Genomic DNA, 27,547 nt, shown 5'->3' on the forward strand with positions numbered 1-27,547 from the left:
ATGCCCTAAGCTGTGAGCTTTCAGATGATGTTTGGTCAAATACAACTGCTCCCTCTGCTTTCCACACATTTCAGAAGGCCCTGGAACTAGTGGCAAAGAGGCACAGTAGTCCTTTTTACTAAATGGGGAGACTTTAAACACTCTTCACACCCTAGATTTTAGATTATACCACAACAGAATTCACCACATTGAAATCTCTTTGTGTGAACAACCCCCTGTTTCATACACAGGACACAAACACCACACTTACATACATAATCAGTGTACACATTTACCAAAACAAAATGAGAGAATGGGTTCAAAAGATAAGCCTGAATAGGACATACTCTAAGACTAATAAGCTCTTTCAATCTTGGTATTCAAAGTACACTATCAAATCCAGAATTAGACTTCTAGCCTTCAAAGTAATAGCCACAACATAAATTGGGAATGGGGGGGGGGGGGGCGGGGAGGGTACAGCCATCCTTCAAGCCCAGACAATGTTTAAATCAGAACATGCTTTAGCACCATGATTCCCAACCTCGGCCACACATCCGAATCACCTCAACTTTAAAATTTCCTGATGCTCAGGCCATAACCCCAGATAAAATCAGACTGAGGCCATGATTCAGATATATGTATTTTCTAACATGCCCCAGGTGATTCCAAAGTGCAGCCAATATTGAGAACCCAGAGGATAAGGAGTACCATACTGTTTATTTGGGAGAATGAAGTTTTGTCACGGAAGCTTAAAATCTCCAAAGTCCCTGAGAATAAAGAGCATATTTCCTTACTAAAAATGGTCTCTTGCTGGCATTAAAAACTCTCCCTGCCTTTCTTTCTTATCAGGGCCTTATATAAAGCAGGAGAGAAGCATCTGAAGCTGCCTACAGTCAGCACAGATGTGACAAGAGAAAGGTCCAATTTCATCCTTGGTTGCTTTTTATCTACGGGTAGGAATCCTTAAATCCTGGCTTTTCAAGAAAAGGACCTCTTGGAAGCAAAGTGAGCTCATCATACAGATGAGCAGGAGAACAGAGGAATGGGCAGGGGACAGCCCTGTAAAGGAGGGCTGGAAGGAAGAATGCAGGTCTTGACTGGCCTCCCACCACTTGAGACCCCGAGGTGCAAGCATGTTCAGGCTGGTATTGGGGCCATCTGGGGGCTCAAGAGACCAACCGGGATACAGTATTACTATTCAAATGTTGTCTGCTTCCGAGAACAAGATACTGGGATAGCCTGAATGTTCTCAAAGGGTTTATAAGAAAGGTTACCCATATCAGGCTTGGCAGCAGTTACTGATTTGTAAAGGACTTCTCTCCCTACCTCATGTCTTTTTGGAGTTTAAGTCTGGATTGGAATTTGAGATGGGGCAAAAGGGGAAAGAAGAGAAGAAATGCTGCTTTTGCAGAATTGGCAACTATTCCTCCTTCTATCCCATATGCTAAAGAGTTTAACCACACGCCATGCAGAGAGCACCAAGGGGCTGATGGAATGGGTAGGGCAACACATTCACAGGCAAGAGAAGCAGAAAAGGGAGTGGACTCACCGCTTCCCAGTAGTGTGATTTCCTCTCCTCCCAAGACTCTCTTACTCACAGGTGTCAAGACTATCTTGCCTGACTTATCGGGAGTTTGAAATTGGGATTCTGAATCCAGAATCATTTAAGTGAAAGCACAATGGCCCTGAAACCCTTGCTCCATGATTCTACATGCAGAATTCTTGGCTAAGAACCAGAAATCAAATGCTGTTCAGTATGGTCCATGGTTTAAGATAAACAGATTTTTCTCTGTATCCCATAGGGAGCAAGAAGCTCCAGGAACCCAAGAGGCTCAGGACTGCTATCTGTTCTAGCTTTTACACCACGATTCTTTTAGTTCACTAGGTCTTTTGCCCCATGCGGACTAGAAAAATGCAATGGCCTTCCCAGAAATCACAGCTAACGAGGGCAGAAGCAGCCTTAAGTACCATGCAAAAAATAGTCAAAGGAAGAAAGCTGAGGACACAAGCATGAGGAATCTGGTCTGAGATGCACAGCACATAGAAAGGGAAAGATAGATTTTTCAACCTAGGACTCAAGAGCCCCCTTAAAAGATGAACGTACTTAGCTTCCTCGACTACCTCCACCTCGGCGTGAGCTGTGATTGGTGCATTGGAGTGGGCTCCCGTGGGGTCATCGACATTCAGCTCACCATTGGTTGAGCTAACCACCTGCAACAGAAAGATGGAGTGTGACAGACATCATGGCAACAGGAGCCTCCTGCCAGCACCAGAGAAGGTCCCTAAGGGGGTCTCTAACTAGTCTATAACTTAGATACTAACCAGGCAGTGTCTGGAATACTTGTTTTCCTGAGCTGAGGGGCCAGATATCCTCATTTAGGTAAGGTTCCCAGGCCATATCATGAGAGGACACAAAATGCAACGATGTGATCCTATAATAACTTCCATATTGAAAGCCTACTCTGTGTCAGCACTCTGCTACACTGTGTGTAAATTTAATCTTCACAAAAAGACTATGAAATAGGTCACGTTACTCTAATTCTACCTCAGTTTATTATGCTAGAATTATAAATAGACTCAGTGATGATGCTGAAAAAAATTCTAAAATGGAAATCAATAGTGGGCATCAGAAACTATAAGTAATCACACTTTCCTTCCGAAATTTCTTCATGGCTTTGACCACTGGTTTGAAGTTAACTCAAATAACAAGACTGCTGGATCCTCTCTGTCCCGTGAGAGGACAGACGGAAAGGAAACGCTTTTCCTTGGAAGACCAGTCTTATTTCAACAACCTTTATTTCAGGTTCACTGTCATCCCATTTCTCACTGATGGTCCCCGAATTGTAACTGAAGGCTCTCACTCCTGTCATCTGGTTAATGTGGACCCGATCAGGCTTCTCTTGCTTGTGCAGCTGCTTCTGTCACCTGGTTTCATTTCCACATGATTCCTGCTTATGTGGGTGCTGGGAAGTGGGAAAAGGGACCCCGCTGGACAAACCACTCTGCTGTTAAAGATCTTGGCTGAAACATGGGAGAGAACCACAAAATAGGATGAACGGTTCGGATATCATATGCCCTTGGGTAAGTAACTTCTATTTGAGATGGTTTCTTACAGGTTGATGGGGAAATTACACAAGCAAATGTATGACATGGTGTCCGGTACAATACCTGGCACACAATATGGTAGCACAGCATACATAGTAACTACGAAATGCGTTCTAGGATTAGTCAGCCCTGGAATTGAACCCTAGCTCCACCACTTACTTGCTGTGAGTCCTTGGGCAAGATCCTCAATCTTTCTGTGCCTAAGCTTTCTAATCTGTAAAATGGGGAAACAGTGCTGCTTACCTGATAGTGTTACTGTGCAGACAATGCACACCCAGTGTTTAGCCTATGGTACATGGTAATGGCTCAGTAAGTGTTCATACTACTGCTATTCTCCCTCCACAAATGTTTATTCTTATCTCCCTCTAGATCTGGGGTCCTCACCAGCAGCTTATTTGAAAAAATTTCCTGCATAGTCATAAAAGGGCAGGTGGAAATGTTTAGTATAAGGGATCTTTGGGGTATTTATTCAAAGAATAAAGGGCACACAAGGTAAACACTGCTTACTAGCAGTATTTACTTACCATTATTTCTAAATCAGAATATTTATTGATCTTATTAATAATACATGATTTAAAAAATGGAAACAATGCTGTGTGGTTAGTCAAAGAAACTTACAACAATAAATTTGGACTTATCCAAGGGATCTGCTAGTGATCAAATTTAGCACCTCTGATTAAGGGAACCACTCAACTTTACTTATCTCCTGACATAACAAATATTATATAACCTTATCTATGTGATATTCTTGCCAAAGAAAGTTTTATCTGGATCTAAGTATGATGGGAAAAGAAAAAAAGCAGACAAACCCAAAACATGGGGCACTCTATAGGACAGCAAGCCTGGACTCCTCATAAAAGACTTCTCTTAAAAAAATTTTTTTCCCCTTTTAACACAGAGATGAATGTTACAGACTAAGAGAAATTAAATGACTAAGAGATTGAAAGAGACTAAAGGGTTATAAGAACTAAATGCAAATGTAAACCTCGATTAGATCCTGGACCCTATAAAATTAATCTGGGGGACAATTGGAAATGTGATAAGGATTGTAGATTAGATATTATGGAATTATTTAATTTCTTAGATATGACAACAGTGTTAGTTACATAAAAGAATGCATTTGTTCTTAAGACACTTTGACTAAACTACCGTGAGATAAAGTGCAATCAATGTTTATAATTTACTTTCAAATATTATTAGCACACACTCTCCCCCTCACCCCTCACACCACCACCACAGAATGAAAGACATGTGGCAAAATCTTAATAATGATTAACTTGAGTTGATCTGCGTGATTTGCATGCGTTCATCTGACTACCACCACCACTAACTTCTCCATAAATTTGAAAATTTCAAGAAGAAATTTGAAGTTAGGGCGATAAACAGCAAAAACAAAATTTGAGGAATGAAGGTTTGCAAATTAGAGAAGCACAGCTCCTCATGCTAATGCTGTCCTGTGAACTTCCTCGGCCTACATTTATTTCTTGGGGCACATCCTGGCTGCACACTGGCAATCATGCTGGTAAATGCATTCTGCAAGTATAAGGGCTACAGGAGAAATCATTGTAAGTTTTCTAATGAACAGCTCAGAACTAGACAAGATGTTAAATAAAATATCTTGGCCTCTACTAATATGAACAAAGCAGGGGGCAGCAAGCATCACCACTGCCAACTACTTGATGACTTTGGATCATGGCGCCTGCCCACAGCGTCTCACATGTATGCTCTCTAATTTCTCATTGCTATGAATTGCCACTTGGCCTATTAGCAATGTTGGGCAATCTAAGGAAGAAGAGGTTATCTGCATTTTACAGACTGAACATCTTATCTGTATTAGTGAGTACCTGGTCTCAAATGAATCAGGCACAAATCTAATTACCAGGTGTCTAACTTTTAACTTAACTATACCTAAAATATCCTTGGGAATCAGCGGCTACTAATCTAGGTCTTTAGAGCAACCACTTCTGAGGCTAGAGGTGCAGTTTGTCAAATCATGAACTGTTGCCTAGACACAGTGGAATTAACGCTAGAATAGGTGACCAGAAAGCTGGGTTCCAGACCTCACTTCACCATCAACCACCTCTGGCGAGCCCTGGTTTCTATTCTCTAAGACCTGGCCAACAACCTTGGTCCTACCTACCTCATAAATACTACGGTAGTTAAATACAATGATGTTATAGAAAGCAATTTGAAAAATTGTAAAAACAACAAAAAAACCATACACAACAACAAAAAACAAACCAAAACACCCTTATGAATATACTAAATTATTAGTATTTTAAGCAGTATCATTTTTATACCCTTTCTACTGAATTTTTAGTATAACTTCATTAAAAAATAAGCTTATTTATGTACCTAGAATACTGAAAGTTATTTTGTCGTAATCACTATTAGAATTAATCCGACATTCCTCTGGCTATATCACTCACATAAGACCAAAGCAATAGCTTAAAGGACTAACCATGAAAGAGATGAAGGTAAAGTGCTATTTGGAACTTTACTCCTCAATACTGGTAACACCTCCTTTAATAAGTAATTTAATATTTTAAGTAAAAATTTTGAGTTATTAAACTTCATTTTTCAAAACATGACCATGAAGAAAAATGGGAATTATGTATCAAGGGAAGCAATATTTTAGCTGCTAATCAACATTTCAATCCTACTTCTCACAACTATATATGTGGTAATTTGGTACTTTAGATTCCCTACCTATAAAATGGGAATACTATTGACCTTAAAAAGAATTGTAAATGATTAAAAATTAGAAAGATTTGAGCAAAGTAATTATTAGTTAAAAGTTAACTGTCGGGCAGTCCAGGTGGCTCAGCGGTTTAGTGCTGCCTTCAGCCCAGGGCATGATTCTGGAGACCTGGGATCGAGTCCTGGGTCGGGCTGCCTGCATGGAGGCTGCTTCTCCCTCTACCTGTGTCTCTGCCTCTCTCTCTCTGTGTCTCTCATGAATAAATAAATAAAATCTTAAAAAAAAAAAAAAGTTAAATGTCATTCTCAAATCTCATGCTTTTGCTTGGTCTTGGAGCTTTCTAGATATTTTCTACACATTTTAATTTAAACAACTTTGGAATCATCTTTTTTGAAAGAAAAAATATACTGCCTTCTTGAATTTAGATCATCCACATTTGTAAGATCTATGGATATAGTGTTGTGGAAGGATGGGAAACATGGAGGTATAGGAGCGGGGGGGTCCTGCCTATTACACAGGTTAGAATAGGAGTGTCCACGTGCCTTACCAAAGCAAGCTCTTCTCATCTTGGTGCTCTGCACTCCCTACCAATACCAGAGTTTTGGTATCTGCAGGTTATCCAGGTAGGCTAAGCATGGTTTGACCACATTACCTTTGGGAAGTGAGATGACTTGAAAATATGTGGGCATCTGTTGTGCTAGAAAAATACAGCCAATTTGGTTTGCAAAAAGCATAGCTTTTATGAGTATACACAAACTGGGGCTACAATGAAAAAGGCAGATGTAGTAAGGAGAACCAGAACTTAATGTAATATTAGGGAAATGGTACTCTTGCCTGTCCTCTATCAAGGAAGCTGGCAGAACTTAGTTTTATAGGGAGTAGAGGGAGGTTGCATTTTCCAAAAGTGATGCCAGAGACTCTAATCAACTCCAATTTTAAAGATAACCCATCACAGTGGACAGTAGGAAGCACTACCCAAATGAGCACCTCTGTGTTCTAAGAACACAAATCTAATAAACTGTCCAGATATTCCTGATTATGAGGTATTTTTCTTTTAAAATTATTTAATCTTTGCATTTTCCCCTAATTAAAAGATAAGCATGTTTATTGTAAAAAAAAAAAATAGAATATTAAAAAAGACTACATAAAAAGTGCAGGTTTCCAGTGACATGGCAGAGGGAAATTCAGTATCTTTCTTGAGAACAAAAGTATGCAAAATATTTACATAAAAAGACTAGTAAATACTTTAGGCTTTGTGGACTATACAGTCTGTGTGGAAACTACTCAACTCTGCCATTGGTACAAGAAAGCAGACATATATAATATATAAACAAATGAGTATACTTATGTCCTAATAAAGCTTCATTTATAAAAACAAGCAGAGGGTGGGATTTGGCCCACTGATTGTGTTTGTCCTCCCCTACTCTACATTGTTTCTTTTTTTTCTTCTGCACACACTAACATGTATGTATATTAATCCTTTTATATATAAATATTTTTGCATATATGTGTGAAAGTTAAAATGGGGCCAATTTTTTTTTTCTTTTTTCTTTTTTTAAAGATTTTATTTATCTATTTGACAGAGAGAGAGCACAAGCAGGGGGAGCAGCAGGCAGAGGGAGAGAGAGAAGCAGACTCCCTGCCAAGCAGAGAGCTCAATGCAGGCTTGATCCCAGGACTCTGGGACCATTACCTGAGGTGAAGGCAGACACCCAACAGACTGAGCCACCCAGGTGCCACAGGTAAAATTTCATATATTGTTTTACAACTTGCTTTTTCTACAACACACCTTGGGTAATTCCCATAAGACCCAGAGATCTCTATCCACTGTATGGAAGTATTATGTTTCTTTAGTTAATGCTGAATTTTATATTATTTTTTAATTACTGTTGAACATTATGAACATTTAGTTGTTCATACATATGAACATTTAGTTGCATCAGGTTTTCTTTTTTTTTTGCATCAGATTTTCTGATATTAGAAACAAGTGGGGGCAGCCTTGGTGGCTCAGTGGTTTAGCGCCTGCCTTCGGCCCAGGGTGTGATCCTAGAGACCCGGGATCGAATCCCACATCGAGCTCCCTGCATGGAGACTGTTTCTCCCTCTGCCTGTGTCTCCCTCTCTCTCTCTCTCTGTGTCTCTCATGAATAAATAAATAAAATATTAAAAAAAAAAGAAACAAGTAGCAACAAATATTCTAGAACTGCAGCATCCTTAACAATAGCTAAGCTATTGTGGCTGCTGAGCACGAAAAATGCAGCTAGTCCAAACATGTTCTGTAAGAGTAACATATACATCAGAATTCAAACACTACATTTAAAAAAAAGGAAAATATCTCATATTTCCCCCCCCAGGTTTTATTTTTAAGTAGTTTCTACACCCAATGTGGGGTTCGAACTTACAATCCTGAGATCAAAAGCCGCACATTCCACCAACTGAACAAGGCTGGGCATCCCTCTCATAACTATTTGTAATACTGACTACATGTTGAAGTATTTTAAACTAGATTAAATATGTTATTTATTATTTTTTAGATTAAATGTTATTAAAGTTAGTTTCACCTGTTTATTTTTACACTTTTAGTGTGATTACTAGAAAATTTGAAATTACAAAAATGACTCATTTCCTTTAGCAGCATTGTTCTAAAACATGAATCCTCAGTATCTGTGCATTTCTGAGGAATATTTGCCTGAAACTGGATTAATTGAATCAAAAAGTATAGGTATTTAAGATTTTAAAAGATAATATCAGGGGATCCCTGGGTGGCTCAGCGGTTGAGTGCCTGCCTTCTGCCCGGGGCGTGATCCTGGAGACCCGGGATCAAGTCCCACATCGGGCTCCCTGCATGGAGCCTGCTTCTCCCTCTGCCTGTGTCTCTCCCTCTCTCTCTCTGTGTCTCTCATGAATAAGTAAGTAAAATATTTAAAAAATAAATAAATAAAAGATAATACCAAATAATCCTCTGAAATAGTTTTAACTCCTGTTTCAACAATACTAGATGGATAAATTTCTGCAAATGTGACAGATGAAGGCTGATATGTATGTATATGCATATAAATTATTTCTACAAGGATTCGGGGTACCTAGGTAGCTTAGTCAGTTAAATGCCTTCCTTTGGCTGATGTCATGATCTCGGTCGGGGTCCTGGGATCAAGCCCTGTGCTGGGCTCCCTGATCAGCAGGGAGTCTGCTTCTCTTGCTCTGCCTCTGCCCCTATCCCCCACACTAGTGCACATTCTCTCTCTTTCAAGTAAATGAATAAAATCTTAAAAAAATATATTTCTACAAGGATCATTAGGAAAAATAGCAGTCTCTTTCCCACTCCACTATTTTTCCTCCTTTATAATGGATTCCTTTGGTTTTTACCTCCATATCTCTGAATAACATGCATCTTGATTCTTTATTTTTAGGCATTAGATTCACCTTTTCCATCCCTCTAGTCTTCTTCTACTATAGTTTATACTGTAATTCTGATCAGATCAATTTGTAGTTTTATATTATGACTATTAAAAACTATTTATAGCTGTGCCATAGAGTATATACCATGGTTCTTTCCTTCCCTGTATAATTTGTTTTTTTTTTAATATTTTATTTATTTATTCATGAGAGACACAGACTGAGAGAGAGGCAGAGACACAGGCAGAGGGAGAAGCAGGCTCCACGCAGGGAGCCCGACGCGGGACCCGATCCCGGGACCCCAGGATCACACCCTGGACCGAATGCAGGCACTAAACCGCTGAGCCACCTAGGGATCCCCAATTTCTTGTTTTCCTTAGAGTTAATTATATTTTGTCTTTTACTATTTCATTTTTTAAACCCTTTTAACTTTAAAATGTTTAAAGTATAGTTGACATATATGTTTCAGATGTACAGCATAGTAATTTATTTATTTTATTTATTTTTTTTAGCATAGTAATTTAATAACATACATTATAAAATGCTCTCCACGATAAGTGTAGTTACCCTCTGTCACCATACAAAATTATTACATTAAAAAAATTTTTTTAAGTAATCTCTACATCCAACATGGGATTCAAACTTACAACCATGATATCAAGAGCCAGACACTCTACCCATTGAGCTAGCTGAGTGGCCCCAAAGTTATTACATCACTGACTATATTCCCTGTGCCATACTTTTCATCCCTGTGACTTGTTTCTTTTCTTTTTTAGAGAGAAAGTGAGCAGGGGCTGGGGTGCAGAGGGGGAGAGGAGAGCGCATCTTAGGCAGACTCCATGAGCAGCTCAGAGCCTGACGTGGGGCTAGATTTCATGACCCTGAGATTATGACCTAAGCCCAAATCAAGAGTTGGATGCTTAACTGATTAAGCCACCCAAGTACCCCAGCTTATTTATTTTCCAACGGGAAGTATGTATCTCTTAATCCTCTTAACCTCTTTTGCCTCCTCTTTAGCAACTACCAATTTGTTCTCATATTTATAAGTCTTGTTCATTTGTTTTGTTTTTCTGATTCCATAGATAAGGGCAACATATGGTATTTGTCTTTTTCAGTTTGACTTATTGCACTTAGCACAAAAGCCTCTAGTCCACCCATGTTGTCAAAAATGGCAAGACTTCATTTTTATGGCCAAGTAATATGCATGTGCACACATACACTACATCTTCTTTATCCATTCATCTATCCATGGACACTTAGATTGCTTCCACATCTTGGCTACTGTAAGTAATGCTTCAATAAACAGAAGGGTGCATGTATCTTTTTGAATTAGTGTTTTCATTTTCTTTGGATAAATATCCAGAAGTGAAATTACTGGGTTACAAGGTAACTCTATTTTTTATTTTTATTATTTTTTAAAGATTTTATTTATTCATTCATGAGAGACACACAAACACAGAGGCAGAGACATAGGCAGAAGGAGAAGCATGCTTCATACAGTAAGCCCAACATAGGACTTGATCCCGGAACCCCAGGATCATGCCCTGAGCCAAAGGCAAATGCTCAACTGCTGAGCCACCCAGGCATTCCTATTTTTTATTTTTTGAAGAAATATTTTCTACCATTTTAACCTCTCTCTTTGCTCTACTTTCTGGGAGGCTTTCTTAAACTATCTCAAACTCTTGAGCTTTAAGTTATCACGTTCTTAATTTCTAAGAGCTCTCTTTTTTTTATTTGCTCTTAAATGTTCCTTTTTATTTTATTTTTTATTTTTTTAGATTTTTTTATTTGTTCATCAGAGACACAAAGAGAGAGAGGCAGAGACACAGGCAGACAGAGAGGCAGAGAGAGAGAAGCAGGTTCCATGCAGAGAGCCCAATGTGCGACTTGATCCCAGGTCTCCAGGATCACACCCTGGGCCGAAGCAGGTATCAAACCACCGAGCCACCTAAGTGTCCCAGAATGTTCCTTTTTAAAATAGCATCCTGAGGTGCCTGGTTCAGGATATGATCTCAGGTTGTAAGATCAAGCCCCATGTTGGGCTCTGCACTGGGCATGGAGCCTGCTTAAGATTCTCTCTCAGGGTACCTGGTGGCTCAATCGGTTAGGTGTCTGCCTTTAGGTCAGGTTGTGATCCTGGGGTCCTGGGCTAGAGCCCTGCATCTGGCTCTCTGTTCAGTGGGAGCCTGCTTCTCCTTCTCCCTCTACTGCTTGCCCTGCTTGTTCTCTCCCTCTCTCTCAAATAAATAAAATATTAAAAAACAAAAACAAAAACAAAAAGATTCTCTCTTTCGGGATACCTGGGTGGCTCAGTTGGTTAAACATCTATGGACTCTTGATTTTGGTTCAAGTCATGATGTCAGGGTTGTGAGATCAAGCCAGTGTTGGGCTCCGTGCTCAGCAGGGAGTCTGCTTGAGATTCTCTCTCTCCCTGTGCCCCTCCCCCACCAATCCCCACCATTCTCTCTCAAAAAAAAAAAGAAAGAAAAAAAGAAAAAAAAAAGTGGGAGACTGCTAAGAGTACAGGGGTGGGACTTTTTTTTTTTTTTTCCAGGGGTGGGACTTTTAAGTATGGATCACACATTAATTCAATATTCCTTTTCTTCAATATAGCTCCTCACCCCCAAATGTGCTCATTTCCCCCAATTGTTATACCCTCTATTTTACCCTTGCCAAAGAATAAATCTTTGGTCTTTTCTAGGGATGGGGAGAGCATCTAGGTATCTCTGGCTTCTTAGAAAACAGACTTTTAACCACTCTTTATTTCAGCACATGGCCCTCCACACCAACTTCCCCTTGTAAAAAGCCAACTTCTGAGTCTTTGGAGGATTACCCAGTGAAAATAGGCTCTATTGGCTCAGAATTCAGTTTTCTTGGGACTCCTAAGTCATTGAATAATTGCCTATGTGCTTTCTAGTATGTCACATTTTATTGCTATTGCTTCATCTGTTTTTTCTCTCCTTGTATGGATTCATGCCTTTCAAAAAAAAGCCTTTTATCGTTCTTTTAATGCTGTTTCAGGTGAAGGTGAGAGCAGATCTTTGAGTTCAATCCATCATTATTACCTAGATGTTCTTATGAGTTTTTTTTTTTTTTAACAGAACCAACAGCTGACTCCTGACTTCCTGTGAATAACACAGTGTTCATGAATCACTCCATGTAAAAAACATATTCTAGACAATCAAGCCTATCAAAATTCATTTCTACATGCAAAAGGTTTGTCTATCCTTTTATATGATTTGGTGGCTTTGAGTTTACTTTTGTGCCCCAACTGATAGTGTCACTTAACAGTATGAGAGACATATTTGAATTAAGATTATTAAAAGAGTAACATATAAGAAGAGTAAAGAAACACAGATGTTCTAAAGTACAAGAGACAACAGAGCTTCAAAATAGTCCAAATGAAATCAGAAATAATTCTCTAAGATCACACTTACTCTAGAAGGAAAAAAGAAACAACCCAACTTCTTGGGTACCCACTCAGAAATGACTTTGACCAATTAACATCCTCATCTTATGTGCTAAGGCACATACATCATGGAATGAGCTACATATGCAGTCTCTATCCGAAAAAATACTTATTTTCTATATTTCGAGTCTGTAAAATTCACATACTAGACACTAACATACTTCTCCCTTGACATTATTTTTATGGTTTATCATGAGATCAAGGTTGTAAGATTTGTTTAACCAGAAACCAGTTCAGAAATCATATAGATATTTCTTAGTCAATGACAACAACCAATAATCATCTCAACAAGTGATTCTTACAAGTCCACTTAGGCAGAAAATCAGCACACAGATATTGAGTTAACTATAGAAGCAGCTCAACCTTACAGTAGTTTCCTTTCTAAAAGAACCAAAGTTTCAGAAGCAAGTCAACATTCCACCAGCCAAGCTGAAAAGGCCAGGAAAGGGCAATAAAGGCAGTAAGTACCTGCACTGATCCCCCATGGCGGTCTGCAGCCAAGTGAGACGTCAGGTACGAGGTATTGGTCTGCCGGCTGGGCTGGATTTCCCACTCTCCTCGGCGCTCTGACGATGCAGTCTGCTCAGGCATTAGGAAGCATGAGAGCAAGATATGGAAGGAAAGGTGAAGCAACAGCAAGCAATAACAAAATCAAGTACATTAGTGTCCCTGAGTGTTTTGTTTTCATTTTGGATTTTAAACTAACAACCGCTGCAAAGCACTGAGAAAAAGTTAGCTTGGCTACATTCATTTCAGCCTAATGAGCCAATGCACACCAACCTCACCCAGACACAAAAAAACAATAATCACCAAAAGAGGGGTGGGGGGATCACCAAAAGCTGCAATCAATTTTAGCTTCCATATTAGTAAAATTTCAGTAGCCACTAAGCAGACCAAATTCAGAATGTTAATACTGTTGGACAAAGGAACAATCATACTTACAAATCATTTCACTGATTAAAGATCTACCTAAATAGACAGTAGTCAATACAGAAAATTCCTAGCATTATGAATCAAGATAATATGGCTTTTCCTTAAATAGGGAGCCCACCACTCTCAACTTAAACCTCTATAAGACTTTCAACTAAGATAAAATGATCAGTGAGAGTGGCTGGAATATGCTTTCTTCTCTAAGAGGATGAAAAAAATATATCTTCAAAACAGGTTCATGGGTCAAGAAATATGAAAAGATGAGGGTGGGTAAGGCTACAATGTTTACCTGATTCCTCTAGCTAATGGCCTCTAGTCTGGAATTAGAAATAGTTTTAGATATGACTACTACGAATTGCTTTCTTCTAGAAAGCAAAAGGCAGATCTTTCCCCAGCAAAAGGAGGGCTTCCAATCCAAAATGTTTTTGGGTTCTGCTTTCAGTTCTGCTGTCATTCAGGCTCTCTTCATTCCTTCTTTACCTGTTCTTTAGATCTCACACTATTCTGATCTTGCTCATTTGTGATTTTTGTTCTGAAGAATCTGTTTAGGTGCCTCTTCCCCTGTACCAGATGGCTGAGGAGGTGTTAACATCATGATGCTCAGCTGTAACAGTCCTAAGGCTCTACAAAATGAAAAATGAGGAGTTGGAGAGGCAGCAATGAAGGATTAGTAAATCAAATTTTAATTGCTGCTGATATAAACAACAGCAGGGGTTGGGATATGATATTGCTGCTCTGCATGAAAACCAGCAGGGATGCAATAAATCTTAGAGATGCTCACAGCTATCAAAGTTGTATTTTATAAAAAAGAAACGGTAAAGGAAAGTGGTTTGAGGTTCATACTCACTTTCCCTCTCCTGTATCTCATGGACAAGAGTTGTTTAAAGGTCCTCTGTAACTTACCAAAAAGGCTTTTTCCATTAAAACAGAACCAAAACAAAACCTGAGCCTCATATACCAGCTACAATTTATTCATCTTTATTAATGGAATATGAAGTACTGTAAAGGATCCTGGATCCTGGATCATGTTTCCTGGTATTTCTAGGGAATGAGCATATTCTGTAAGGAAGCAGCTGTATTAACTTACTTGCTAAATTCTCTAACAAAAGAGGGGTTTGGTTCTATATCACTAGTCACATCTGAGAAATCAAAGCTACCCAAAAAACCTGCCCTTCAGACTATTTCTGCTAACAGAAGTACAGATGTTTCATTTTCAAAAATAAGACTGTAGTTTATAACATAATAACTTTTATAAACTTACTGACAGTATCCTATCCTCAGAGCACTTAATCTTGTATCTTCTTACTACTAGAGATTTGAGAATAAATCTGGGTTTATTGTTTATTTTTTAAAGTAATCTCTATACCCAATATTGGGCTTGAACTCACAATCCCAAGATCAAGAGTTGCATGCTCTACTGACTGAGCCCGCCCAGGCACCATAAGAATAAACCTGTTCTAATATTATAGGTAAAACCCATAACTATTACCCATTAGTGATAGTTTCTTCAGTTCTCTCTAGGACTTTACTGTTTTTTTAAAAATTTTTAAAAGATTAAAAAAAATTATTTATCCATGAGAGACACAGAGAGAGAGAGAGAGAGGCAGAGACAAAGGCAGAGGGAGAAGCAGGCTCCATGCAGGGAGCCTGATGTGGACTCGATCCCAGGTCTCCAGGATCATGCTCTGGGCTGAAGGCGGCACTAAACCGCTGAGCCACCCGGGCTGCCCAACTTTACCTTTTGTAATATTTATTAAGTAGGATATTTAAGCTCCTAAACTACTATGAAGAAGGGTCAGTTTTCAAAAAAATTTAAATATTTAAACAGTATCCAGACACTTAAAAGCCACTTGGTGTTGTTTTGAGTTCTAGGATACATGTTAAGTATGATTACTTCTTTCATGAATGCTCTCTGTTTTGCACTTGTTCTTAAGGCAGATAAAGCTTTGAAAATGGCAAGAAATGTACATAAAACACTCATATACTTTTAAGCTTAACAAAATCTGAACAGCTGATCAACTATTATTTCCATTTTTACTGAAACACATATCAGAAGTCTGGTTTGAGGCCCCTATCTGATTCACAGGACAGTGTACCATTTATACTCATTCTAGTTAAATACATAATTTGTTGGAGGAGTTAACATTTTTGTGTAGATTTTGAAAAAAGAAGACATTTTCCAAAGGCCAAAATATCATACTCCATCTCTATTATCAAAGCAGTGTGTTATTTATCTTTTAAAAAGAGAAAAACAATGTTAACTGCTTCATAAATGCTTCCACAGTGATGAATGAAGAACATACCACACCATACTACTGCCCTCCAATGCCTTCTATATCCACCGAAAGCAACAAAATCAAGAGAGAGATATCAATCTGAGGTTGCCGGTTTATCACACTGGGAATTACTCTTCATCACAATACTAAACTCTATGGCTATTCTCTTCTAGAATTTAAAGACTAGGACTGGTATGTAGAAGTTGATACAGTAGAAAGGGTCATTTGCCAGTTTTAGAAAGCAACCGAGTACCCAGGAACTAGAAGAAACCGGGGAATTGTGACAAGTAGAGTATGCTGCTAATGTACCTGAATGGTAGTCTAAGCAATGCTGCGTACACACGATTATGACTGGGCATAATCTGCACAGGATATGGCCATACCAGTAGAGGACATCAACATGTAAACTCTTCACTCTCCAAGACCACTCATGCACATATGTCTATCTAACAGGCAATCAGGAGCTTCCATGGACAGAAGTGTCACTGGGCAAGATCAGTCCCCTCTGCATTACTTGAAAGGCAAAGGTCCACATGGAGTGTGAAAATCCCCAAAGGCAGGAGCAGGAATCTCAAGCACTGGGAATTCTTTGGGGGAACACTTTAAAATCTTCTGCGGTGATTGCATTACCTGTGTGGAAATGTTTGGTTTACTGTCCAGAAGGTGAATGTGGTGATCACATTCAAATCAGAAAGCAGTGACCCAGCAGAGCATAAATCAAAGACAAAGTTAACAAAAGTTACTTAAGGGGAAATTGAGAGGAGCCCAGTGTAAAAAGTCAAAACCACCACGTGTGCTGTCAGGCAGAGGAAATGAATTTTTCCCTGCAGTCATCTGGCCAGGATTAAAGGACAAGTAGGGAGGAGGACACTAACAAGAGGGCAGGAAAATATAGTCTGGAGACACCCCAGGTACCACCTCCATCTATGGCTTGAAAATCATTTCCAATTTTTATTGGAGATAAAGCTCCTGTTCTCAAGTAAAAGGCAGGCAAATATTTTTCTTCTGTTGCAGCAAATAAATCACTGAATCCTATTCTTTATATAGTTATATAGTCACTTCGAAAAATTAACTTTGATTACATTTATTTTTTTTTAAAGATTTTATTTATTCATAGAGATGCAGAGAGAGAGAGAGAGGCAGAGACACAGGCAGAGGGAGAAGCAGGCTCCACGCAGAGAGCCTGACGTGGGACTCGATCCAGGGTCTCCAGATCATGCCTGGGGCTGCAGGCAGCACTAAACCGCTGAGCCACCAGGGTTGCCCCTTTGATTACATTTATAAAGAACTTTCTACATTTTACTTTATGGCTCCCGAAGTATTGTATTTATTTTATTTTTATTTTATTTTATTTATTTTATTTTTTTAAGATTTTTTTTTAAAATTTATTTATTCATAGAGATGCAGAGAGAGAGAGAGAGGCAGAGACATAGGCAGAGGGAGAAGCAGGCTCCATGCAGAGAGCCTGACATGGGACTCAATCCAGGGTCTCCAGGATCACACCCTGGGCTGCAGACGGGGCTAAACTGCTGCGCCACCGGGGCTGCCCGGCTCCCAAAGTATTTTAAAAGGTGCCACCTATACAGAACATTTTGGCCTTCCATGTCAGTCTTCTAGGCCTCGTTAATAATTAGTCTTCAACTATAATTAACAAGAATAGGGACTGAATAGTGCTAAAAAGTTCGTAATGAATACACTAGGTTACACTGTCTTACCACACTTCCATGCTTAAAAAAAATTTTTTTTTAAGTAGCAGGGGTAAGATGGAGGAAGAAAGAATGGGGCAGGAAGCATCTCAAGATTTTTTTTTGGAGTATATTATATCTTAGATATGAAATTTTAAAAAGCTGGCAAGGTTACTGAAGTATATACTTTAACAAAATTAAAAACTTCCTTCTGTTAAACTCATGAAATACAACCAATTTCCTATGCCAGACAGGGATTATTCCATGCTGTCATGTGTGCAAACAATGCCTTGTATTCTACAAACTTGGTATCAAATATCAGGGATGTTTGATAATCACTGATAACAACCTAGAAGGGATTATTCCCAAGTTCAATACTACGTAGGCCCACAGAGCTAGTATTATCAACTCTGTGAAGCTCCGAGAAAAATCACAGGAACCATTCTAGAGGTCTACAACTGTCTACTCAGATCCTGTCCTATTCTTATTCAAAAGGATTTCTCCAGAATCTCCTCCTACAAAGGAGGTGCCTCAGAACACAGGATTTATGCTGAAATACAAAATATTGAAGACTGCACAAAGAAAACTTTTATTACAGAATAGAGAATTAGAGCAGACCCGAGTGTCAGCAACTAAGTGCCAGAATGGGAGAAGGTAAGAAAAGGATTGTATTGCAGTTTTACTCTTCCTTGTTTCAGTGTCCACCTTGGGGTAAAGGTCTCAGAAATGAGGAGAGATAGCCTCATTCTGCAGACGGCTCTATGCTGGAGGGTGACAGGGCAAGTATGCAATCTACACCAGAGTTCCTAAACAGCAGGTAGTAAGTTAGAAAACTACATACAGGTCAGAGAAAGGCAAATTCTCTCTGAACACACTCATCTGTCCCTCTAACTAGCAAACTGTGAACCTTGCTGAAAATGAAGTAGTTCTCTGTCAAAGGAAGGGAATGGAAAATTAATCAACTTTTGTTTTTTCTCAAGCTACTAGCCTTTCAAAAGAATATATAAAGATATTCATTTTAGGAAGATCTCTGACCATCACGGCTATTTAGCAATCTGGCTTAATCTTTTTTTTGGAAAAGTTATAACAAGCTCAACAAGCACAGCACCACGTATACTTTTCTAAGGCTATACATTCCTTAAATCTAATCTCTTGGAGTCTAGACACAAACAAACAAATCTGAACCAGATTTTTTTTTTAAAAATAATCTCTAAATCCAACATGGAGCTTGAACTCAAACACCTAGGATCAATAGCTGTATGCTCTACCAACTAAGCTGTAAGCCAGCGAGGTGTCTCTCAACCTCTCTTTTACTGGGGGCACATCTTCAGAACTCAACATGATTTGACCCTTTTAAGTTTTATTGTTCATTTCTTGTGTGTACTGAATTCGTTTAAATATGATTCTTCTAGAAGGATGAGGGACCAATTTTTCTGACATTGGATTCATATTTTCCTGCCTCGTCAAACTTGAGAATTTGTAAGTGAACAGTTCACCTAGTAAAAAAATTACAAAAAGTAAATTCTTCCCCTTAAACATATACTGTACATATAAAGATGAGTAAGTACCATTCAATATTATCATAGTCGGATGCACATCTGAGTTTAATAGTTCTTGACGGCCACTGTGATTCTTTCCAACCTCAAAACAGATCTGTTCTCCCTAACCTTGTAAGTCAAGTACCCCTTCTTTATATGCTGACAGAAAACCTACATAACTATCAAAATTGCTGAACCATGGTAGCATGTGTATAGCATTTACCTGAGTAAGGACGGTCACAGGCTTAGATTCAGCAAGAGCAGGAAGCTTACTGCTGTGTGAACATTCTAGTCGATGCAATATTCTATATTTAGCATGTTGAGCAAACACACTGAATAAAACCTTCCACAGTGCAATATACTGCACTCCAATAATAGATCTCTGGATAATGGCAAGACTTACTTCCTGATCGCACTTGCAAAGAAAAGCTTTGTCAGGTAGAAAGAGGCAGAACTATTTCTCACCCCCTTCCTGATGGATGGTAAAGCAGAATTCTTTAGAGAGGAACCACAGTCATGGCAAGATTTACCATCTTTGGATCTGGGAAAGGACAAATACCAAGGGGAAAATGACAGAAAAGACAAAAGTTCCCAATGAATTTGAAATCATAGTTCTGTAACTCGGTGATTGGGTGATATTTATGTTATTACTCTGCATCAACAGCCTGCTGTGTTTTTTTTTTAATATACTTCCCCCTTTAGTAGACAACCTTGCCCTACTTTGGCAGCAGAATGGCTCTTTGTGGAAACAGAAAACAAGTACGAAGAAAAGCTTACAATTTATTTTTCATGGAAGGTTAAGTAAAAGTCTTTATTTTAAACATCTGTCTTCATCTATGCTCTTCATTTGACAGATTTCATTCATTCAAGCAATTACTTATCAAGTGTCTACTCTTCCAGACATTATTTTAGGTGTTAGGGAGATAACAGTGAATGAAACAATAAAAATCTCTACTCTTACTTTACCGGCTTACATCTGAGAAAGCTGAGCCCCACCCCAAAGGTTATATGTCCCATGGCCAAAGCACTGGGATAAGCTAAAACCAAGTCCTGAGCTCCTCTTCTTTTTCCTCCTACTCTAAGTATGGGACTAAACAGGGTCAGCCAATCCCCAGGATCACTCTCCTACCACAACTGAAGAGTAGATTTACCCAGAATAAGGAAGCTCTTCTGGTATTATCATCAATGTCAAATGCATGTTTGGACTTCGAAATATGTCACATTCATTCATTCATTATTATTTTGAGAGCCCTTCTCTGCCTGCTAGCCATCTTTTTTTTTTAAGTTTTATTTATTTATTCATAAGACACACACACACACACACACACAGAGGCAGAGACACAGGCAGAGGGAGAAGCAGGCTCCATGCAGGGAGCCTGACGTGGGACTCGATCCTGGGACTCCAGGATCACGCCCTGGGCTGAAGGCGGCGCTAAACGGCTGAGCTACCTGGGCTGCCCTGCTAGCCATCTTCAGCTAGAATACACTCCTAGTATTTGAAACTCCAGATGCCTAAATTCAAATTTCAAGTAAGTCTCTCCTCCAACTTCCCCATTTCTAGGAATCATACCACCCTGCTTCCAAATTACTGGGGCTTCAAAATCTCAGCAACAGCTCTGACTCCTCCTTCTCCTTCAACCTTGACATACATGTGGGTTCCCAAGTCTGGTAGATCACACCCATATATCATTTCTCAGTTCTATTTCATTTTCGTGATCACAGCCCATGTAGGGTCCTTTTACCTCTGAAGGAGATGCACTATGTTCTTCTTAGTGTCTCCATGCCGGCTGCCAGGCTGTTATCACCTTCTATGCCAAAAGACTTCTAGAGGAAAGCTTTGATCATATCAGCCCTCTGTTCAAAAACCTTTAGTAACTATTCCCTACTGAAATTAAGTATCAACACTTTCCATCCAGCCCAGCATTCAGGCACTTCATCAAATGGCTCCAAGGTATTTTCCTAGCCTTTTCTCCTTTATTCATACTATATATTTTAGTAAAATAAACCAGATAACCTGTTGCTTATTATTCTTTTTGCTTGAAATGCCTCTTTCATTCCCACATTACTCTTCCAAGAGCACTACAAAAGCAGCTTCTTTCATGAAACTGTTGTGCTCAGACTAGATGAAAGGTCTTCTTCCAATCTCTGATGATGATAATTTGAAGCTTGGGATGTTTCTCTGTTCTGCCTGTGTTATAGTTATCTGGCTACTTGGCAAATCTGCTTGTCAGTTGAGGACAAATATTCCCTACTTATCTTGGTACCCCCTAGGGCATACTTGCACAGAGCAGGTCCTCAGCTAGACTTATTTAATGGAAATTGTTGACAAAAAGTTAGCTGCCCTGAAAGTGAGGTTAATAAATGTCAATATCTCTCAAAGAGAAACTTAACTTTCTTCTTTTGCTGATTTTAAAATTGAAAAGAGGGATCCCTGGGTGGCGCAGCGGTTTGGCGCCTGCCTTTGGCCTGGGGCGTGATCCTGGAGACCCGGGATCGAATCCCACGTCGGGCTCCCTGCATGGAGCCTGCTTCTCCCTCTGCCTGTGTCTCTGCCTCTCTGTCTCTCTCTGTGTAACTATCATGAATAAATAAATAAAATCTTTAAAAAAAAAATAAAATTGAAAAGAATCAATCTAAAAAAGAACATTCTGATTTCAATTCCTAGAGTCATGTAAGGGACCTATTTAACAGCAATTTTTCTTAATAAAAAACAAAACCCCCAACACATAAGAAGACAACCCTAAAGATGGAACAAAAGTAGAGACCACAGCTCAAGACACAGTGTAAAGGTAGAAGAGACATCAGAAAAACATTTAGCCATAGGGCACAGTGCAGAAAGAATTCTACCCAGCAAGGATTAAGAATCCTGCTGGGAGGGAAGTATAAAATTTGCATTAATGTGGGGATTTTCAATCCCTTAGCAGCCATAGGATACTAAAAAAACCCTAAAAGAAAAAAAAAATCAGAGAGAATTTCAAGATTCAATTCTTCAAAAAGCAGCTTATTATTGCTTTGCAGATAAGATTTCCTAATTACACAGACTGGTTTAATGACCCTTCACTTAAAAGTACACTGAAAATCACTACTTTTACTCAGACACTAGGTATGACTGACTTTTTCACCTTGACAATCCAGGTTTTCAACATCTCTTCTTCCTCCTACTTTTTTTCCCTCCTGCTTTTAAAATCTATTCAAAACAGCAACGTTGATTAAGAATTCACTGAGGCAGAAATGACAAGCGAAACTAAAGGAAATAAATACCTATTTTAGTTTGAAATATTCTGAAAACTTGAGTGGGCAGATATGCTGACTTCACTGACTACTTAAATTATTTTTTTCTTTCCATATATTTTCTATTTAAATGTACCTTTCATCATAAGGAATATAACTTCATCACAGAATAGTTTGGAAAAATATTATCCACAATATTATCAGTTGCAACACTATTTCTGTTAATAAATTGGCATTATCTCCTCTCGCTGATTTTTTTCGTTTTCCCTTCCCCTGAGGGGAAACAAGATGTATTTCTAATTTTGCAATCTGATTTCTTCATTCTACAAACCATAAACATTTTCAGTTGCCACAAGTTTTCCAAATATTATTTTAAATGGCTACATAATATTCCACTGAATAAGTACACTGTAACTCACTTTATTATAGCCCAGTTTATTCAATAAAAGATTTGAACGGGATCCATAACACTTCCTTTAGGATTAGATAGATGGATCGTTTCTAAATCTGTTTCAAATCACACTGCAACAATTTTATGCACATAACTTAATCTAGATCTTGGGTTGTTTTATTATGATTGATTCAAAATACTAAGATTTTTCTATCCGAAAGAACAGTAACTTCATCCAATTACCTTCTGGAAAATTTGTAACAATTTGCAGAGTCCAGAGCAATGTATGAGAGTGGCAGTTTATGCACTCAGCTATACTTTTAACAAGGGAGGGCAAAAGAGAAAAACTGCAGAAGTCAACAGTACTCTGTTGTCAAATCAGAGGTCAGTCAAATCATAATTCTTAGCCAACTACTTTGATTAAAGCGTATAACTATGGACCCAATTAGTGTACATGATTTGCTAACCCCTACCTTTTTGCCTATCTACTCTCTCTTTTAGCTACTAATACATAGATTTCCTTCCTTTATACTTTTTTTTCTTACCAAGCCATTTTGCTACAAGTATATACTTATGGTGAGTCTATCTGTTATTTGTATATACTTCACTTTACCTATATGTGTATGTATTTCTATGTGCTATGTGGTTTCATATGTACATCTGAGATAAATGTTTTTGCATTTTATTATAAAAATATTTGTGAATATTAAAAAATGAGGTCAGGGGTGAGGACAACAAGCTAATTTGATAGGTGATAATGACTGTGTGTGTGTGTCTGTGCGCTCATGTGTATCTGTTTATTATCCTTTGTTTATTTATCTACTAGGGTCCTCAGTTTTCTCTTAGCAATGTGCAGTTGACTCTTGAACAACATTGAGGTTAGGTGCATTGGCCACCATGAAGTCAAAAACCCCCATATAACTTTTGACTCCCCCCAAATTTAACTACTAATAGCCTATTGGTGACCAGAATCCTTACCAGTAATATAAACAGTCAATAAACACATATTTTGTATGTTACATGTACTTACAATAAGGCTAACATACTATATACTGTACTTACAATAAAGCTAGAAAAAAATGTTACTAGGAAAATCAAGAAAGAAAACATTTACAGTATTGTACTATATTTATTGAAAAAATCCACATATAAGTAGACCCACACCTCTCAAACCTGTGTTGTTCAAGGGTCAATTATATATGATATAAAGATGAAAGTCGTCATTTTACTTCCCAATCAGTGACCCCTTTCTTTAAATGTTGTCAGATTTGTTGATTTTTGTGTGTTTGCCTCTCCTGTCTTTAGGCTGAGGGAAGCCTCTCACACTGACCACTAGTTTTTCAAACTATGAACACTGAAGGACTGATGACATGGCCTTCTCTGGAGTGGCCTAAAGCAAAGCTGAGTCTTCACTACACCATCTCAGATATTGGCAAGTTCTAGAATTAACCTGGGAACAGGGGCAAAAGGGGGAAGAGAGGTGCCAGTTTATGCCTACGTCAGCTGGAGTCTAAATTACCTACTCTTCTTTTCTTATAAAATTTTTAAAATTATATTTATATATTTTTTGTTTATGTATTTATTTATTTGAGACACACACACACACACACAGAGGCAGAGACATAGGCAGAGAGAGAAGCAGGCTCCATACAGGGAGCCCTATGTGGGACTCGATCCCCAGTATTCAGGATCACGCCCTGGGCCGAAGGCAAGCGCTGAACTGCTGAGCCACCCAGGCATCCCTTACCCACTCTTCATAACCAGCCAAAACAACAACAACAAAACCCTCAGCATTGGCAAGATTGACACACTGGACTGCAGATGAGGCTCAAAATAGGCTTCTCTGTTCATCCTGTATGTTCAGCAGGTCTTTCAAGGCTGTGGCAGACTTTTCTTTCAGCCAACAGACTTGGACAAGCCTAAATTCTCTCGACTGGATACTTGATGTAGGTCACCCAGCTGCATCTCAGCAGCATTACAAAGCCCTGAGGGATGCTGGAGGGCCGCAACACACCACTGAGAGATGGCAAGTTCTTTGTCTTTAATTTCAATGTATACACTGAAGCAGAGAAGCTGAAGACTTTCAGTGTTTGTATTATCCACGAAGAGGAAGAATGTCTGAAATAACGAAGGCCCAGCACGTACCTGATTTCGGAGAGGCTGTTGTTGTGATGGCCGGTCCCTGTGGGTGTGGCTTTCTCGTGTTATTGCAGACGCACCAGAATCTACATGAACTGACCCTACTGGCGTAGGCTGGAAAGACAGAACAAAACATCAGATGGAAAATGGGCCAACTTAATGCCTCCACAAAGGAGAGCATCATTCTAATTGTAATAAAACACTAGTGATTATTATTTTCAGCCACCAAGGGCAGTTTCCACTTTTCTTGTCTTTTGTTTATCTGCAAAAGGGAGGCCGCCTGGTCCTCAAGAGCTCACTGGAGAGTAGCTTACCTTGGAAAATAAGAAAAACATTCTACAGTGATGTGTTAGCATGCTCTTAGGCACTGTGGACCCCTGGCCAAAAGAGCCAATTCGAAAGTTTCTTATGGGGCTGGGTTCTATCTACTCTGTAGAAGTCAAGTACCTTATCAGCTTATGTAGCACCAGTTTCTGGATCATTCAAATGAAATTTCTTCTTAAGAATTGGCTTAAGTTCTGCTATCTTAGGACATACTGGTCATAATCTTAAAAACATATAAAGGAGTTGCTCTTATTTCCTAACTCTAGTAATTGCAACCTATGGCAATCACCCTGAAAAGGTTGGCAAATGTAAAGTCTACAGTCAAAGGAATGTTTTTTCTACAGACTCAAGCAGAAAGTCTGGCAAGTCAAGTGGTGAGGTAGCACTGGTTTAAAGTGAGGAGGTAAAACAGGATACTTACAATGGGCCTTCCAACCCAATCGTAGGCGTAGTCAAACGTGTAGCCTTTCCTTTCAAAGAGGTCTGTGAAGAGGGTCCGTAAATACTCATAGTCAGGCTTTTCAAAGAAGTCTAATCGCCTGACATATCGCAGGTAGGTTGCCATTTCTTCTGTAGAAAAGAGGTGAAAGGCCATGCTCATGAGTTGAATGCTTCCCATGGCGAGAAGCTCTGGGCCAACCCAGGAATATCTGGTGTTTTCTTTATGGCCCAAGTGAAAGTGATAAAACCTGTCTTGGTCTAAATGACAATAAAAGGAAATGTGAATTTTCTGGAGAGCACCCTTATCTAGAGATACCAAGTCATGGTCTCCACCTACTTCAGCGCTTCAGTCACACTGGCTGGACTGTCCTTCTAGCATCCTACCTGGAAAGTTTTCACAGAGAGCTTCAATGGGAGTGTTCCTTTTGGTGTCACCAATTTTTTGATATCTCTCTTTTAATGTATCAGCCTGTAGAGTAGAGAGAGAAAGTTATTTGGAAAGAGGTACCAAGTACGGGAGGTCTAATACGTTTGGGGACGTGATGGTTGTTTAACTCAAACTCGCAAGATTTGCTATTCTCAGTCTTCTTTCTAATAAATAAGAAACGTAGTAGAGATGATGTACTTAACATCTGCTCTGTTCTGGAAGGTTTTCCTTCTAAGTATATTTAGTTCAGATAAACCCAATCAAATGTAATGAGATGAGTGGCTAGGATAACAAAGTAAAAATATCGTATGGCAGTATTTTCAAAAGGTTCAAAAGTGATTCAGCCTTCCCCCTCTTAGATCAGTTCTATGATAAGATAAAAAAAAAATACTGCTAATCCAAGCGGGGGCAGACAGATAGATAGCTCGAAAGAATATTTACTGTGAAGCTGAACAGAAAAAAAGAATAAGCAGTAGAAACACATGCCTTTCCACAGTGTGCTTCTAGAGGGAAAAGTGTTATCTATGATAGAGGCATGGCTACCAGACAGGTTTGATATATGTCAGTGGTTCAAAACAGCCAAGTCTGGTTTGCTCGGGATTATAGACAGAAGGCTCCTGGAGCTTGGACCAACATGGTCTCAAGGGATGCTCGTGAGGCTCTCGCTAGCCTGCTGCACCCAGATTTAAGGAATAGTGTTCTAAAGTAAGTTGGAGGAATTTTAGATCTATGACTGCCACTAAAATGATTTGTGGACCATGGGAAAGTTTCGAACAATTAATAATACACAAATGCATTGTTTGGCTATGTGATGAGCAAAGAGAGTGTGAAACTCTTATCTGACAGCTATTAATACCAATGAGAAGATATATATATGACTAGGAGAAGACTAGGAGGTGTTAGGAGAGGAATTTAAGAGGAAAGAAATAAAATCTTCCTAAAGGGAAGGGGCAAAAGATTTACTTTTCAGGACAACAGACCAGAAAGCACAGCAAATGAATCATTCTGTCCTTCTGTAGGGAGAGAGGGAGGGGGTTAGGGGTGTAGAGGTACCCAAAACTATTGATTTAGTTTTTTTCCATACTAACACGTTGAAATAAATTACAACTCAAAAATATGTCTCACATTTAACTATCTAATGGGACTTAAAATGGCTGAGAGGCTCACCATTTCCTACTCTAACTAGCCAGAGGCATGAAGTAATTGCAGTGGTTATAATTATTATCAATAGTTACCTTGAACACAAACGCACTGTACAGATACCTAACTATGGAAGGCTATTTAAACTACATGCTTCCTAAGGAATGGCTAATGTCTACATGGGCATTTACTGAATAAAACATGTGAAATATAACATTAAACCTTCATTTTTGTTTTAGTTCAGGTGGTCCCTTAGCCTACAGACTAAGAGGATGAACAAATATTTTCTAGTTCTCCTTAGGGGCACACCCAGCCCTGCTGGCCTTGCTGGTAAAATGTGTAGCAGCTGCTGTCATCAATTTGTTCCAGAAATTC

General features: G+C 39.0%; 1 protein-coding gene and 1 long non-coding RNA gene across 43 annotated transcripts in view; one reads left to right on the top strand and one right to left on the bottom strand.

Moving 5' to 3' along the window:
- The window catches only part of CSNK1G1 (casein kinase 1 gamma 1), a 168,813-nt gene that overhangs the window by 11,423 nt on the left and 129,843 nt on the right, over window positions 1-27,547 (bottom strand). For 22 of the 40 annotated variants that reach the window (XR_012022765.1, XM_072809112.1, XM_072809080.1 and 19 more), the window contains 5 exons: window positions 25,990-26,074; window positions 25,586-25,734; window positions 24,847-24,954; window positions 13,119-13,229; window positions 2,084-2,190 (listed from right to left, as the gene is read on the bottom strand). Coding sequence is in view for 38 of the 40 variants with exons in the window: in XM_072809112.1 (XP_072665213.1) it covers window positions 2,084-2,190; window positions 13,119-13,229; window positions 24,847-24,954; window positions 25,586-25,734; window positions 25,990-26,074 (560 nt within the window). In the remaining 2 variants the exon portion in view is untranslated. Of the gene's footprint in view, window positions 1-2,083; window positions 2,191-2,758; window positions 3,001-13,118; window positions 13,230-14,060; window positions 14,204-24,846; window positions 24,955-25,585; window positions 25,735-25,989; window positions 26,075-27,547 lie in introns of those variants that run through there. The other 18 variants (XM_072809092.1, XM_072809095.1, XM_072809101.1 and 15 more) reach the window with 6 other exon arrangements.
- On the top strand, window positions 1,702-14,506 carry LOC140623094 (uncharacterized). Of its 3 annotated transcripts, XR_012022770.1 has the most exons (5): window positions 1,702-2,359; window positions 2,783-3,060; window positions 7,369-7,527; window positions 12,283-12,397; window positions 14,119-14,506. It is a non-coding gene; the product is annotated as an uncharacterized lncRNA (long non-coding RNA). The 3 variants fall into 3 exon arrangements; XR_012022769.1 differs by having other exon boundaries at window positions 1,702-3,060; window positions 14,119-14,505; XR_012022768.1 differs by lacking the exons at window positions 1,702-2,359; window positions 2,783-3,060 and adding an exon at window positions 5,120-5,239 and having other exon boundaries at window positions 14,119-14,502.

The sequence above is a fragment of the Canis lupus genome, chromosome 32 (assembly GCF_048164855.1).
Source record: "Canis lupus baileyi chromosome 32, mCanLup2.hap1, whole genome shotgun sequence".
NCBI classification, from domain to species: domain Eukaryota; kingdom Metazoa; phylum Chordata; class Mammalia; order Carnivora; family Canidae; genus Canis; species Canis lupus.